Raw genomic sequence first — 17124 nt, 5'->3', positions numbered from 1 at the left:
TGATAGGTGACAAGGTAACAAGGACAAGCGTCTCCTGTCTGGCTGCCTTTTAATTTTAAAAAATTTTTTACATATGGAACTGATTCATTTACAAATATTTTACATTTCTTTTGTTCGTGATTAAACAAAGTTGAAAACAATCTTCAATAGTGTAAAGAATATTTGAATAATATCATAAGAGCATAAAATGACATAGACTGACAAGACAAACTGATATGATTTTGCATATTTTGTCATCTTGTGTTATGGTGCTGGAAAACAATTTTCTATACGGTTAAAAAATAAGTACCAAAAGAGCCTGAGCAATTTTTGTGTGTTCTGAAACAATATTATTTTATCTCAATATAGCATTAAAAGCATTGCAACTCTTCCCTATCATTTCAGGTGAATATAATGCTGTAATACTCTGTAATAATACTGAATAAGATATTGTTAACTTTGAATTAGTTTTCTTTTCTTTTGGTCATGGCAATTCATGAGGGTGTGTAAAAATAATAATAGAAAAATGCTTTCAAGTTTCTCAAGGCTCATAAATAATATTTGGCTTAACATTAAAAGTAAATTGCTTAAATTTTATTTTTAAACACCTGTCCTATGCATTTTAAAAGTTCTCCCATTCCAGAGTGGAAATCAACTATAACAAGGGCAGTGATAGTTAAGAGCTGAGGGTCTGGGAGCCAGACTTCCTGGATTCTAATACTGGCTTCATTGCCTGTCAGCTGTGTGACCTTAAACCAGTTAATTAACATCTTTCTACTTCTCTATAGTGTACTGAGCCTGTAAAACAATAATTATACTCATATATCTCTTAAAAGTTTTTGTGAAAATTTAAGACTCTAAGACATGTTAAAGTCCTTGGGTCTGTGCTGTGTAAGTCCTTGCTGTTATTAAGCTTTCTATAATATAATCAGTGTGATATTGGTTTATAACAAATGACCCCATGGATGTTTTCACACTACCTCCTTCATGTTCACTGTGGGTTGAGAATCATGACTAAATTTACCAAATCATGGAAATTTGAGAAAATTCATTCCCAAGGGGATGAGAATCAGTAAGTAGTTTCTATCCCTGACAACGGGCCAATCCACTGACCAATCCAGAGTCTTCCAAAGTAGAGGCTGGCATTTATTGCTTGACTTTTACTGTTGCCAGGAGACATTCGGATTTGGTCCTATACAGAATTTGCTTCCAGTTAATGGGGTCTATCCTTCCAATAATTAATGTGACATTGCCAAGAGGAGTGTTGGTTGGAATTTGCTTCTCCATAGAGCCCCAAAATAAAAATGTAGTAACAATCTTAACTTCCTTTGCTTACTAAAGTACTAGTTACTACACTACTCAATTTACACTTATTAGCTCCTTTAACATTTACAGCAAAACTAAACAAACAAACAAACAAACCAGTTAATGTCTCTATTTTATAGATGAGAAAACCAAGCCTCAAAGTGGGTTAAAGAAATTGCCCCATTGTCATGAAGTTTGCCTGTCACAGCACCAAATTACAGCCGCGGTCAGTTTCTCTACAAAGCCCTGGCACTCACACTACGTACAATGCCATGCTGTATCTCTTTAAAGACATATTTGCTGCGTGGCTGCTTGAACAAATATTTTAAAAAGAAAATATTTGGATATAGAACTATTTGTTTGCAGTAAATGCACTTGACGAGATTCACAGTTTCTTTGATTTGATAAAAGGTGATCATTGACTCTAAGACCTGATGTGCTCACCTCACTCTCCAAGTGACGGCATTAATGATGTGACCCAAATCACCCCATCATACCTCCAAAATGTGGCGGTGGGCCACAGAGAAGCACCACACCTTGACCTTCTCGGACAGATACTGTGCTTCTTGTTTTAGTTTCAAAGTCTTCAATATCTTGGAAAACAAAAAAAAAGCGGATTTATAATTAGTTACTTTGCAGAAGAAATATTTTAAAGAAGAATCTCAAGAATATTTTTATTATGAAGGGGAATTAATCTCATACTTTGCTGACCAGAAGAGTTAGTTGACAATCAATTTAACTGCACTTATTATTATCTTGCAAAATCTTGTGTTTCTTTCTTTCTTTTTAATTAAACACAGTATGTGATAAAGACAATACTCTATCTGTTTGCTTTTATTCTTCCAGACAGTGTAGCCTAGCAGGAAATCTGTTAAGCCCAACACATATTTACTTTGTCTGTCCAAGGAAGGTGTGATTTTAAAAAGGTATATCACAAGTTTGCTGCAGTCTTCCAGCATCTTAGATTAATGGTTGCCATTTTAAAGTGTGGTTGGCATCTATGTGAATTTAGGATGTAATGGTGTGAGGGAAAGCGTTCTATGTGACAGAACCAATGAGTCAGAAAGTATATTTTCAATTTTCTCTTGATTTACTCCTTTACAAAGCAGTCTCATGATCTTATTTGGAATGTGATGATTTCCTACATAACAGAATCACAGAAATTCAGAGTTGAAAGAGTGCTTACTAGCTACCTTGTTAAGCCATCTGAGGCATAAATCTTTCCACCTTTCTGAAGAATGGTCACCCATTCTCCTAAATTGTTAAGTTCTTTGAGCCTCAGTTTCTTTACCTGTAAAATCCTTTCATTCATTCAATTAGTTATTTAATGAATTAACCTCCTAGTCCGGGTGTGGTGGCTCACTCCTGTAATCCCAGCACTTTGGGAGGCTGAGGCAAGCAAATTACTTGTGGCCAGGAGTTTGAGACCAGGTTGGCCAATATGACAAAACCCCATCTCTACTAAAATTACAAAAATTAGCCAGGCATGGTAGCACACGCCTGTAATCCCAGCTGTGTCAGGAGGCTGAGGCATGAGAATTGCTTGAACCCAGGAGGCGGAGGTTGCAATGAGCCGAGATTGTGCCACTGTACTCCAGCCTGAACGACAGAGCTAGAACTGGTCTCAAAAAGAGGAAAAAAAAAAAAAAAAAAAAGGGACATACTGAAAGACAGAAGTTGTATTAAAGGGAGAAGGTTTATTTGTGAATAAAACAATAAAACAGGCAGGTATTTTACCCTTATAGTGTTTACTACCTAATAGGAAGACCAGAATATTGTTTTAAAAAGAAATACATACATCATTTACAAATTGTGGTTAGTGTCCTTGAGTGTAGACTGAAATTGTCTACCAAGATCTATTCTCCCGTCTCCCATAATAGTAGATTTGTTGATCAAACATGCTTGTCTAACCAGAGATCACATTTCCCAGGCTTCTTTGCGGCTAAATATGGCAAGAAAAAATGATGAATGAAGCTTTCATTTACTATGTTTGAGAGGAAATCTCCACAAATTTTGATGTTCCTGATCCACCTACCACCACACCCACCTAAATTGCCAAATTGCCAATGATATGGGAGGTCTTGAAAGCCACTTGTTGAACACAAAAGAGCCACCATTCACCTGGGTATTTGAGCGGACCTGAAGCAGAAACATAGCTAATCTGGAACATCAACTTCAGATCATTCTGTTACATATAAGTAAACTTCTATCTTGTTTTGAGGCATTTGTTTTGGGGTCTCTGTCCCATCAGTTTAACTTTTTACCCTAAGATACCCTGTAAAAGAAAAGAAGAGAGCACTGATCTGACAGATGAGAGACAGCCATGCAATGATGGTAAGGTACAGGGAAAGCATTGCTTCCAGAATGAAAAAAACAGTATTAAATTTCTGGATTAAAAAAATGTAGGGAAGTTTTGTGGTATTGAATAGAAGTCAGTGTTATTAGTGTATAATGGGTAAAGTTTCATAATGAAAGCGCAGTAGTAAGCAGGATATCGTGGGTTATGTATGTATAATACATTTGGCTTAAATTTAAAATACAAATAAAATGCATTGGAAATAATTTAATAATATAGCAGTGCACATCATTGAATCATACCTGGAACATGCATAGAATGTCATGTCATTGAAAATTAGAAAGAATACATCAAATCTAAATGGTTTGACTTGGAACATTCTTAATGTCATGTTCTTTAAAAAGTCACTAAATATTGATACATCATTATCCTATTATGGAAGAAAAACAGTAAAAAACTAATGTAAGTTTTTTACTAAATTGGCATAAAGTTACAGAATGGACTTTTAAAAAAATGCACGTTGGTTATCTTAGAGAAATGGCTGGGAGATGTGAAAGTAGAGATTACTCATCTTTACTTACATCTCTCTTTGTATTTTAAAGTCTTCTAAAGATTACATATTGTAGTTTTTTTAGTTTTGTTTATTTTTTTTAACAACCTTACTGTGGTCTAATTGGAACAAATTATTGGTATTGTTTAGAGGAATTCGAGAATTTCATTTTGGATCTATTAAATTTGTTTTATCCATGAACTATCTAAGTGACAATATTACAAATACTATAAAACAGGGATCTCCAACCCCTAAACCATACAGCAGGAGGTGAGTGGCAGGCAAGCAAACAAAGCTTCATTTTATTTACATCCACTCCCCTTCACTCACATTACCTCCTGAGCTCTGCCTCCTGTTAGATCAGCAGTGGCATTAGATTCTCACAGGAACACAAACCCTATTGTGAACTGCGCATGTGAGGGATCTAGGTTGCACACTCCTTGTGATAAACTAATGCCTGATGATCTGTCACTGTCTCCCATCACCCCCAGATGGGGCCGTCTAGTTGCAGGAAAACAAGCTTAGGGCTAAGAATTGGATTTATCAGCATATACACCACATTTGAAGTCATAGGTATGAATGTAAACCTGCTGGGGTGACTCTTAAACTTTTGGCATGAGCAAATTGGTGGACAATTGTCTAGGAGCTAAGCTTGAAAACCTCCATATTAGGCCGGGTGCGGTGGCTCAAGCCTGTAATCCCAGCACTTTGGGAGGCCGAGACGGGCGGATCACAAGGTCAGGAGATCGAGACCATCCTGGCTAACATGGTGAAACCCCGTCTCTACTAAAAATACAAAAAAACTAGCCGGGCGAGGTGGCGGGCGCCTGTAGTCCCAGCTACTCGGGAGGCTGAGGCAGGAGAATGGCGTAAACCCGGGAGGCGGAGCTTGCAGTGAGCTGAGATCCGGCCACTGCACTCCAGCCTGGGCGACAGAGCGAGACTCCGTCTCAAAAAAAAAAAAAAAAAGAAAACCTCCATATTTAGAGGTAGAGGACCCACAGAGATGAGAGAGAGACAGTGTTTGTGTAAAAAGCTAGAGGTGGAATAATACATGAACATTAAAGATAAAACAATGTTGGTCATATGTCATCTTGCCAAGAAAAGCTTCAGTAGAGTCTGAGGAAGAAGCCAATATTAATTGAGAAGTAGATAGTAGATAGCAGATAAGGACATGGAGATCACAGTCATGAGAACTCTTTAGAGTTGGCTATGAATAAGAGGTGAGATTTAGGAAGAATACCAAAAGGTTTGGAGGGTGAGGCCACTATGCTGAAATAAATGATCAAGTAAAGAAAGAGACTGATTATTCAGGAAACAGATAAAATAAGGTCCTTGTAAAGCCTGAAGGGTGATAATCAGAACCCACATGGAAGGATTGGCCTTTGTAAGGAAAGAGAAATTAAAACAAAACTTATATGTGCTTATATAAGATGGACTGCAGAGTTTTTGCTGGGTTAGATGAGAAAGTTTTCGATGGTGGTTTGAAATTTTTCAATCAAACTGATGGGAGAGCATTGGGTGGTCATTTGGGAAGATAAAAGATGCAATAAACACACCTATTTTTAGCAGGGTTGTTATGGGGATTAAATAAAATAATGAATTTAAAGTATCTAGACTAAAGTCTGGGGTATTGGTAATTACCACTACTTGGTAATTATAACTACTTGGTAGTGGTAATTACCATGATTGTGGTATTCCAAGTGGTTAGGGCCAACCATGCATTTTCCTCTGACTGATACAAAGTTCACATAGACTAATCTAAAAATACAAGCTAAATATCACATTCTAGTTCCAAAAAAATTTTTGGAGGTAGATGATCTTATTTGAAACATTCACGGTTTATCTCTGCTAACTACATTACTTCCCATATCAGTGTTCTTTTTGTAAGCATTGCTTTTCAATACATGTAAAGTATGAGTTCAATAAGATAGATTCAGCAGATCTGATACGTAAATTGAGAAAGTCTTATATTTTCTATACTTTTAATAACAAAAGTATTTGACTAAGATAAACTCTACTGATCCTCAACTACACCTGCTTCCCTTTCTCCACCTGCTCTCAATCAGTCGTCATTAGCTCTATACTAATTTAGAAGCTGGCATGCCTACCATGTTTCTCATAGAGGAATTTACATCAAATATGCTTCCTTTCTTCTTTGGCCATGGAAAAACTAAATCAGCCTACATATGTTGGCACTGTTGATGTGAACTATTGCCTTGACTTGGGAGTCCTTTATGACTTTGGTTTGTATCAGTTTAAATGTGACTCCTGAATAAAAATCAGCCTAATAAACTTTATTTTAAAATGAAAAATTAATATATTGAAATCATTGTTTCTGTTTCTAGTAATAATCATCATAGGTGACAATTTTAAGGGTTTTTTTCTTACTATTATTTTTGAAAGGTCCCATTAAATTGTGACTACATTGTAATGGTCACAAAAACAAACACTGTCACAAAGGAGTAATGAGAAATTGAATGCGTCTATGAAATTAACAAGCTTTTGATTGAATTCTCTCAATGTCACATTGTCAGTGCTCCACAGTCCTAGGAACATCAATCATCTTTTCAGTGTTAATCAGGAGTCATTATAACACACTGTTGATAAGAACACTGATACTTTAATATATTCTGTGTTCACTTCCACTTAAACAGCATCCGCTTGTGACATAATTTCTCTGTGCCTTTTATGATTACAATGGGATTTCTATTAGCTGACATGAAAGGAAATCAACGCCTCTCAAAAGTCACACAAGTCCTGTTAGCTATCAAAACAGTCATTCCAAAATGTTACTAGTTCACAGGTTTTAATTAATAATTCACATTTTAAAACTGTTTAATAGCACATAGATCATAGACAAGATATAATTCTGCCTTATTTAAACTATGTGTCATCTTATGTGAATATGCTTTGAACAAGGTCTATTGTACAGATCCAATCTGTATTTCAAATACCCTTCTGCTGGCTGGAAACAAGATTTAATTCAGATCATTTTCTGAGGCAAGGGTGACTGAATTAGGTAGTCATACAAGCACCCAATGAATATTTTCTTTGCTCTGTAAGACCTTTAAGAACTCTAGATTTATTCTTCTACAAGGAGAGGCCAGAGAGAACCATCAGTTTCTATTTTTGTCTTATCCATTTTTGCTTAAAAGAAAATTGCTTAGAATGAGATCGTTCTCTGAGATGGTCTCAAATTCTATAATATTTGGAGATATTCTCATAGACCACAAAGGTGACCTGCCCAGCCTGCCCTTGCACACGGGATACAAATCCTGCAGTGATGGTTGCTATTAACGACCTCGATTGTTGAGGTTGCTCTCATTAAACCATTCTGATGGCCATGGCTTATCAGGTCCTGTGGTTTTATTGCTGGTTTTGGAGGAAGAATTTGGCAGGAGCATAAGCAAAAATGCAGTCACAAACAAGGCTCTGTTCCAGAGGCCAGCAGGAAGTGCCTGAGAATGGCCCATAAAATGAGCTTTAAAGAATTACTAGGCCATATGCTGTCTCTTGAAGCAACCAAGGGGCAAAGGAGGGACAAGGGCCACCAAAATGTACTTAAAATTAAGGTTTAGGCAATACAAGTATTGTAACATCTAATTGTAAAGAGAATATATCTTTGCAGCTGCCACATGTAAGAATGAATCTCAGCCTAATTAAATCAAGAAAACTGTACATCTGCTGCCAAGGCCTGAGGATCACAATCAGAGGATGCGCTTGGCAGTGCCAACCCCTGACACAGAAGGAGGCCAGTGGTTTGCCAAGTCTCATAAGCTTTGAGGAAGGCTATGGGTACCCAGGGCCCATTGATCAAGACCAAGAAGACAGCACCTGAAAAGCTGGAGATAGGGAAAATATTCACCAGAAAAATGTGCATGCTTAGAGAAGGACATAGTACACTCAGCTGAGTTGTTAAAAATCTGAATAATGATATCATTTTTTTCCCATTTACTCTGTATGAATTATTTCATTATAATGTTTTAAATTTTTTCATTGTTCTTTCATTTTTTTTTCATATATGGAGAATAGCTATTATATGTCAGATGCTCTGATAAGTACACTCATTGAATCCTCAGAATCACCTGTAATCCTCACAATCACCTGTACCATTGTCAAGTTCATTTAGTAAAGGAGGAAATTGAGGTCTGAGGTTCACAGATGATTGGCCATTGACCAAAGTTGACCCAGTTTCTATGAGTCCAGATAAGGTTGAAAAAGAGAGTCTGTGTATTAGTCCATTTTCATACTGCTATGAAGAAATACTTGAGATTAGATAATTCATAAAGAAAAAGAGTTTTAATGAACTCACAGTTCCACATGGCTCAGGAGGCCTTATAATCATGGTGGAAGGTGAAGGAGGAGCAAAGGCACGTCTTACACAGGGGCAGGCAAGACACTCTGCAGGGGAACTGCCCTTTATAAAACCATCAGATCTTGTGAGACTGATTCACTATCAGGAGAATAGCATGGGTAAAATCTGCCCCCATGATTCAATTACCTCCCACAGGGTCCCTCCCATGACACATGGGATTATGGCAGCTACAATTTAAGGTGGGATTTGGGTGGGAATACATCCAAACCATATCACTCTGGTTCCAGTGCTCACACTCAAACACTCAGCCTGCTGTCCTGCTCTCCAAATGTTACCTGGGGCCTCTTTGCCACTCATAATTTATAAAATTAACATAAACTAATACTTCATGTTCAAACAAACAATCAAAAACCTAGCACTTTTCCAAAGAGTTGTACAAATTTCTAGGGGAGAGGTAAAGGTGCTTTCTTTCCCCCCAAGAATTTGTAGTTTCTAGAAGTGGCTCTGTTTCTGATGTTCTGAATCCTCTGAATCCTTATTTGTACATCTCTTTATATTTCTTGATTTATCTCCACCCTTACATCTCTCCCTGTATCTGCATGTGAACATAGAATGTAGTCCCTTATTTTGACCGACACAGAGGTATGCACCCCCGCAGCACATACACAGAGGTGTGATGCACCACCACTACCAAATTTTGAGCCTGTGTCAGCCTTACTGATATATTCATATGCAGCTCGAACACCTTAGAATCAAATATTAGATATATGGTTCCTAAAGGTCCTTTAGTTACTCCTCTTACTTGCTTGTGTCTGCTGTCTCTCTTCTATAACTTCCCTACTGCAAGTTGCTCTTTCAGGAGCAGGGGGAAAAATGTCCCTCCGCTTTCATCTGCCAAGAAGTTCAGCTCTCTCTGCTCCTGCTGTCACACACAGAAATTGATTGATCTGTGTGAGTTCACACAGGTAATAAGTAAAGGAAATAAAATTTAATTCCAAATGCTGTGGCTCTAGACAAGGCGCCATGGCTCCAGCCTGTAATCCCAGCAATTTGGCACGCCAAGGTGGGCAGATCACACGAGACCAGGAGTTAGACACCAGCCCAGGCAACATGGTGAAACCCTGTCTCTACTAAAAACATAAAAATTAGACTAAAGTGGTGGCATGTACCTGTGGTCCCAGCTACTCAGGAGGCAGAGGTTGCAGTGAGCCAAAATCACACCACTGCACTCCACACTCTAGCCTGGGTGCCAGAGCCAGACTTTGTCTCAAAAAGCAAAAACAAACAAACAAAGACAAAGTAAAGAAACAAATATTGTGGCTCTAGAGGGCATCCGCTTAACCACCAGACCATATTGCCTCTCTATCTAGAACGTCACCCAGACAGACCTTTTCTCTCTTTCCACACCTCAGAAGCAATTTCAATTATTGGTCACTTCAAAGACATTAGATCTCATTTTAAACTCCATGATTTATTTTACCCTGTTTTCTGCTTTCCGCCAACCAAATACTATTTCCCCCCTTCGAGAATCCTTCTGAAGAAGTTTCAGCACTGAAAGCTTGTTCTGGAGTAAACAAGATTTTGGGGCACGTGGTCACCTTTGTGATATGGTTCCCATGTTGAAGATACGTATTTTGTTTTGGCCTACAGCCAAACATTTTGCTGGGCAAGGAAATGTCGATACTCTGCCCAACGAAAGAGAAATGGTAAAAGACACCAAGAAAACAAATCTCTAATTCTGCACAAGTCTCACAGAACTCCCAGATACAATATACGCAACTTTCAGTATTAAAACACTCTTAAGAATCTCAAGACATTATAGTGAGGTTATTCTAAATTTGTATCTCTCCGTACTTCTCTTCTTTGAAGAGGACCAGTTATGAGTAATACCAAAATTGTTCATGTTGCTATTTCCTATTTCTTGAGTGGAATTCTTTTGGTTCTATACTAATTAATTTTCCCATGCCTTTATTAATTGACACAGAGAAATGTCTCTACTGAAACCAGTTTCATTTTCCACCATCATTTTCTGGATGCTACATACTCAGTCATGGTGTTCATGATATTATTATGTTTCCTAGCATAACTCAGTAACACAACATGACATAACCTAATCAAGCACAATGCTATTGTCAAACACTGTAAAAGAGGCAATAGCTAAATCTTAGAATTGGTCATACATTTGGAATGCTAATATCCAAGTAGGAAGTAAGAAGTTATTTTAAGAGTTCCTGGTGTCAAATCCATTTACAGTCCAAGTTAAAATTCCTCACTTTTGGGGGTGTAAAAGAATTCTTATAAAAATTTATATATAAGTAGAGAGAAAGTGAGTTGTTTCTTGTTTTTCTGGGAATATAATGAATTCACTGAGAAGCATTTTTTAATGAAAAAATAGGATAATAGTAAGGAGCACATAATGCATGTTTTTTCCTAACAGCCCAGCACTTAAGTTTTCAGAGAGGTAAGCATTTCATAAATTAAACAAGTACACAAATATGAAATATCAATTAGGTAATTGGTCTATGATAACATACATGTCAGATTGGATTTGATTTTCTATAATGGACTCATTTGCCTGACAAATGGTGGTAAGAACAGTGACACTTAGGACAAAAATAAAAATACAAGTGCTAGATGTGGGCTAGACTCAAACTTGCTTCTTACTAAGCTGGCATATTCCCTACATTTAAAACTAGATGAGAGAAACAGAAGAGAGTTATGGAATTGCATAGGATACATTGAGTTGCCAGATTACTTAACTAGTAAAAGGCAAGTGGCCTTTGGTGTTCCTGAAAGGAAGGTGATGTAGGTAGCATCAAAATAGATTAAATAACCCACTAATGAATTCCTTAAAAGGCTTAGTGATGGAACAAAATGATCAAAAATGCAAGTTTAGGGTCAGAGTATCTGTATTCAAATGCTAACTTGGCCATGCCTGCACTAGCTATTGATTTAGGGCAGATTATTTAGTATCTTTCTACCTCCGTTTTCTTCACTTTCAAAATAAGCTAGCTAACAATAGTACCTGCCTCAGAGAAAAAAATGACATAATATATTTAAAGTGTGTAGAAGATGTTAAGTACAAAATACATGGTGTGAGGGACTTTAATTATATTATAGATGATATGAGGGCACATCAACAAAATTAGGATGTTTTGAATTTTTATTTTTACGTTATTATTTTATAATTTTTGAGACAGGGTCTCACTCCCTTGCCTAGGCTGGAGTGCAGTGGCTTGATCATAGCTCACTGTAACCTTAAACCCCTGGGCTCATGCAATTCTCCTGCTTTAGCCTTCTGAGTAGCTAGGATTAGAGGTGTGTGCCACCAATCCCAGCTTGAACTTTTAAACTGGCTTTCTTTTTCAGCTTTCATCTCAGTGTTGGATGATGTAACCAGACATATTTTCTTGAAGACCAAGTCAGGACTTACTTCTGTGCCCATTCAGTAGCAGCTTAAATGCTTGTGAATCAATGGATAAAACAAAAAGGAGACCTAAAGTAAAAAATATGTGAATTTTATTCCAAGCACTGCCACATCACACTGTATTTTATGCCAGAGAATGTTTCACCAACTTGACACAAGTTGTGAGACTGACGGTGAGTGAGCCTCACTGCCTAGTAAGCTACACAGACCAGCTGGAGGCAGAAGTGACCTCTTGGGTGGTCATACAATAGCCAGAACAATCCTAGGCTGCCCTGCTTCTCATAGTCTTGAGCTTTGCCTTTTGGCAAATGTTAATTTTCTCATCTTTTGTTCTGCAGGGAGGACAGTGTCAAAACCTTTGTAGTCAATAATCTCTAAAGACATTTCTTACGGGCAATTTGTGCTTCTTGGGATTAATAAGTGATATAAATATCGTTCAAGGGCAAAAAGGGGACTATCCAGAAAAGGCCAAATCTTCAGGTAAATCATCCTCAGGGTGCACTGCAGCATGTAGGAAAGTGTGGAATCAGCGGTGTCATCAGGGATGTGTTTTTTTTTTTTTTTTTTTTTTTTTGCAGAGAGAAATGTGAGGTTTCTGCTGAGGAAGCCCTGAATGGCAACAGAAATGTGTATATTCCATTGCCATTGCAGACACTAAAGTGATTCATTCAAAGATCAACTTGTTGAGTCCATTATTCCTAGGAGAACTAAAAAACAACTCACTTGCTCTCCACTTATTTGTTAATTTCTATAAATATTATTTTACCTTTCCCAAGAAGGAGAAATTTTAACTTGGACTGTAAATGGATTCGACACTATAAACTCTTAAAAAACCTTCTTACTTCCTACTTGGATATCAGCATTCCAATTTTTGTCCAATATCAAGTGTTTATTAGATTTTGGTTAAATATTTGATGGCAGCAACCAAGAGCTATGGAGGTGTACCATGAGACGGGCTTCCTAGTACAGGAGCCGCGGAACTCTTAATTACTGAGACTTTCCCAATTCCTGAACTTCATAAACAACATGAGATGTGGGTACCCCATGTGTCTCCCATTTAATAAATGTACACACCAATGCTCAGAAAGGTTGAGCCATTTGCTCAAGACCACATAGCTAAAAAAATAAAAGTAGGCCTTTTATTGGATAGGGACTCCTACCCAGCTCTGATTCATTTTCATCTCAGGATACCACTGTGCCTACTCAATGGTGGGAGAGGGAAAAAAAAAGGTAGAGGAAGGAGAGGAAAACGAGGGCTGCAAACAGTTTCTTTTTACCCAAGAGCAAGCGAACACAGTCTGCCCTGTCACTTGGGGAAGTACATCCTGACCTTGTACTTAAGTCTTAGCATGTGGTAGGTAACAAAAAAGTTCAGGCTATCCAAAAAATTAGCGGGGCATAGCAGCTTGTGCCTGCAGTCCCAGGTACCCAGGAGGCTGAGGCAGGAGAATTGCTTGAACCCAGGGTGTGGAGGTAGTGGAGACAGACTTGTCTCCAAAAAAAAAAAAAAAAAAAAAAAGGTCAGGCTGACCACTGGCTTCCCAGAGGTCTGAGGGAGTATGGCCGGAAGCTCACTTGTAATTAGCTCCTGTGCCAGGTCATCAGCAAAGAGGGTTGAAGGTATTGGTTTTGGAGGCAAATTAGGTGGACCTGTGCCCTTTCAAGAATAACTGCATTTATAGTTCCCTCTTGATTCACATGTGTGAGTCTCATTAGAGTAAAGGAGAGTAATTTCAATGGAGTGAGGCCCAAGGCCACTTGGAAAGAGTGGTTTATGCGAACCATTATACTTGCTATGGTCTTCATAGACAGAGCCCTTAATAAGCACTTTTATTCATTTTGATGGTTTAATCAGAAAGTTAGATTGCAAAATTTGCAACCCACGTAAAATACAAAAGGTCGAGTTTTGGAGGTAATGGGACAGAGCTCCTGGGTAAAGGTCTTAATGCTTCTGTTTATACAAGAAGTGTGAAGCAAGAACATTTTTTTAAAGACCTCCGGTGGACATAAACTCTGAGTTTACCAGAGATTTTTATCCTACTGGTTTCAGTTTGCAAGAACTTCCCCAATTGGAATTAGGGAGAGTGACTTCAGGGTTGATGCTAAATACTGACATTTTTCCATTGAATTGTTTTACTCCAAGCAAGGTCTTTGGAGTCACAGCTGCAATCTGCATTTTCTTTGCAGCTTTCTCCAGCTCAGAACTAAGGAGAATTAGGTTCAGTGATAAGGACCCTTGCATGCATTATCATTTAGATAAAGGGAGGGAGGGAAAGAGAGACTATTAAATAAAATCTCATTTTTTTCCCAAAGCACTTTCATTTCTGTCATCATTTTTAATGTTGATAGTAAGCCTGAGAGATAAGCAGAAGAGACATTACCAATGTGTGGGAGAGAGATCACTGGTTGTATGTGTGATGAACTTAGGTGTTATGCAAACAAATACCTTTAACTTTTCATAACTATGTATTGCCTTTTGAAGTTTTGTTCTATTTGTGATGAATGACACTGGCTTTCTAGAAGCAGTGGTAATAAAGATGTTTTTTTCCAAACAAATTTACTCATTAAAAAATCAAACCAATTTGGGAAAAATAAAAAATATTATAGATAGTACATTGATATTTCAAAAAACACAAAGGATTTTTGTGTTTCAGGCTGAAGCTTAAAAACCTTGTTGAGGAAGATGGGCCATTTGAGCTCCAGAGGACATGACATATCAGAACAAAAGACATCTTCGAGACAACCAAAGTGGTCTGACTGCACTTGCCATGAAGAAGAACTTGGAGGGGAGAAAACAGAAACAAAAAGAAAATAAAAATCTAGAATGCTGAAGGACTCTTAGAAATAGTCTTTTCTGCTTGTAGTAATTTGTGTTTTCTTACGCCAATACTCCTCCACTAAATGTCTACAAACATTTTGTTACAAACAAAAATCTATAGGCATGTGTTTGTTTTATCAAGTGTGTTGTTTGAGGGACAGAATTAAGAAAAGATTTATATTCTTGAGTAAGAACCAGGATGGAGAAGGAGGGAAAACTGTAAGACCCAGAGCAGAGAATGGGACTTCAGCAAAAGTTGGAGCCACAAGTGGTCATGGAAATGTCTGTTCATTGGGTTACACTGGAATTAACTGACACTGATTTTCCCAGAGAACAGTGACTAGGTTTCATCTAGAGGTGAAGACACAGAGAGTGCTAGCTGAGATGACTAATGATAGAATTACCATATGATCTAGCAATCCCACTTCTGGTATATATCCAAAGGAATTGAAATCAGTATGCCAAAGAGATATCTGCATTCTGGTGTTCATTGCAGCATTATTCACAACAGCAAGTTAAGTGTCCATTATCAGGTGAATAGATAACAAAAATGTGGCATATATTCACAATAAAATACTATCCCTATCCAGCCTTAAAAAAAAAAAAAAAAAGGAAATTCTGTCATTTGTGGCAACATGGATGAACCTGGAGGACATTATACTAAGTAAAATAAGCCAGCAACAGAATGACAAATACCAAATGATCTCACTCATACAAGGAATCAAAAAAGTTAAATTCATGCAAGTAGAGAGTAGAATGGTAGCTACCAGAGGCTGGGGGAGAGGAGTGCATGGGAAATGGGGAAATGTTGAGCAAAGAGTGTCAAGTTTCAGTGAAACAGGAAGAATAAGCTTTAGTGATCTATTGCACAGAGTGGTAACAATGATAAATAATAATGTATTATATATTCCAAAATTGCTAGAAGAGTACATTTTAAATGTTTTTACCACAAAAAATGACAAGTATGTGGGGTGACAAACTTAATTAGCTTGATTTAACTATTCCATAATCTAAAGATATATCAGAACACCACATTTTACCCTATAAATCTATACAATTATTTGTTGATTAAAAATCAAATTTAAAAATAATTTAAAAAATATAAATGAAGCTGGTTTAAGTTATAGGTTACAGTCAAAGCTGAAACTGGAACTTTTAGTCCCAAATGACATCAACCACTCAACCTCTCTCTATATGGCTGCTCCTCAAAGACAGTTGGCTCAGGACATGTTGGTTGATTCAATAAGTTTAAAAAGAGGTGAACTGCTTGCATTGCATTATAATTTACTATAACAATAATTTAAATGTAGAGTTTGTTTACTAACTCATGTATTTATAAAATCTTTTAAAAAAATAACCCTACTTGACTGTCACTGTTTGTTTGTATCACCACCTTTCCACAAAATGTGTACAGGTTTCCCTTTGCAGTACCAGTAACTGCTGGCCCATAGTAGGTACTCAAAAAAATTTGATTAATGATCAATCAACTCAGAGAAATAAAGATGAATTTAAATAGTTTACTAAGTTACTTAAAGCCCCATATGATATGGCCCTGTTTACCCCATCCTTTCACCTGGGTTCGGAACACTCCAAATACAGTTGCCATTTTATTTTCCTGTTTTTCAGAACATAATGAGTTTCTTCCCCCCGATGACCCTTGGTCTTCTTGTTTCTTCTGCTTGAAAACTTACCCCCAGATATTTGCATGGCGAGATTCTTTTTGACATTTAGACCTCAGCCTACTTGCTACTACCACTTAGTGAAGCCTCCCTTGGCTAACCAATCTAACCTAGCAGTTCCCTATCACTCTGTATTTTTCCCCAAAGGCTCAATTACTGTCAGCAATGATTATTGCTTTACTTTATTTCAATGTGCTCTAAATAGACTACAAGCTTCATGAAAACAGGGACCTTGTTCTCCCTCAATAACTAGTTCAGTGCTCACAAAAAGCAGGTATTCAACAAGTACATGTTTAATAAATTAATAAATAATTACACCTCTAAAGCAAGTGAGTGCATAGAAAATACTACAAACAGAGTCTACAATATTTCCTTTAGGAATTGAAGAGAGGAAAAGACAATATTTGTTTGATTAAAGATTTCTTAGAGAAGAGGCTAGGATCGATCTGGAAAAATGATGTGGTAGCTAGGCTGCAAAATGGCCCTGAATGAACCTCTTCCAATATACACCGGTTTGTGTATAGCCACATTGTGTCAGCATTAGTCTGCACAACCAAATGAGTCTGGTCAATTTATGGCTTGTCACTTCCAAAATTAGGTTATAAGAGACTGGGGCCCAGGGGAGAGAGAAAAACCCTCAAACAGACGGAAAGCTTGCTTATTTTACATAAAAAGAACAAGTGTTCACATAGTTGAAGGAAAATGTTTGGGCTTTGTAGTCAGATAAATCTGTGCTTGAATCAAGTACTTGG

The 17124-nt window shown here is 37.4% G+C and overlaps 1 protein-coding gene across 6 annotated transcripts in view; it reads right to left on the bottom strand.

Annotated features, from left to right (window-relative positions):
* CNTN6 (contactin 6) overlaps window positions 1-17124 on the bottom strand; it is a 308540-nt gene that overhangs the window by 119420 nt on the left and 171996 nt on the right. For all 6 annotated transcript variants that reach the window (XM_005547638.5, XM_074033771.1, XM_005547637.5 and 3 more), the window contains exon 5: window positions 1782-1877. In XM_005547638.5, the coding sequence (XP_005547695.2) occupies window positions 1782-1877 (96 nt within the window). The remainder of the gene's footprint in view (window positions 1-1781; window positions 1878-17124) is intronic.

Source organism: Macaca fascicularis, chromosome 2 (genome assembly GCF_037993035.2).
Source record: "Macaca fascicularis isolate 582-1 chromosome 2, T2T-MFA8v1.1".
Lineage (NCBI taxonomy): Eukaryota > Metazoa > Chordata > Mammalia > Primates > Cercopithecidae > Macaca > Macaca fascicularis.
The sequence above is the reverse complement of the archived record's forward strand: the minus strand, read 5'-3'. Positions and strand labels throughout refer to the sequence as shown.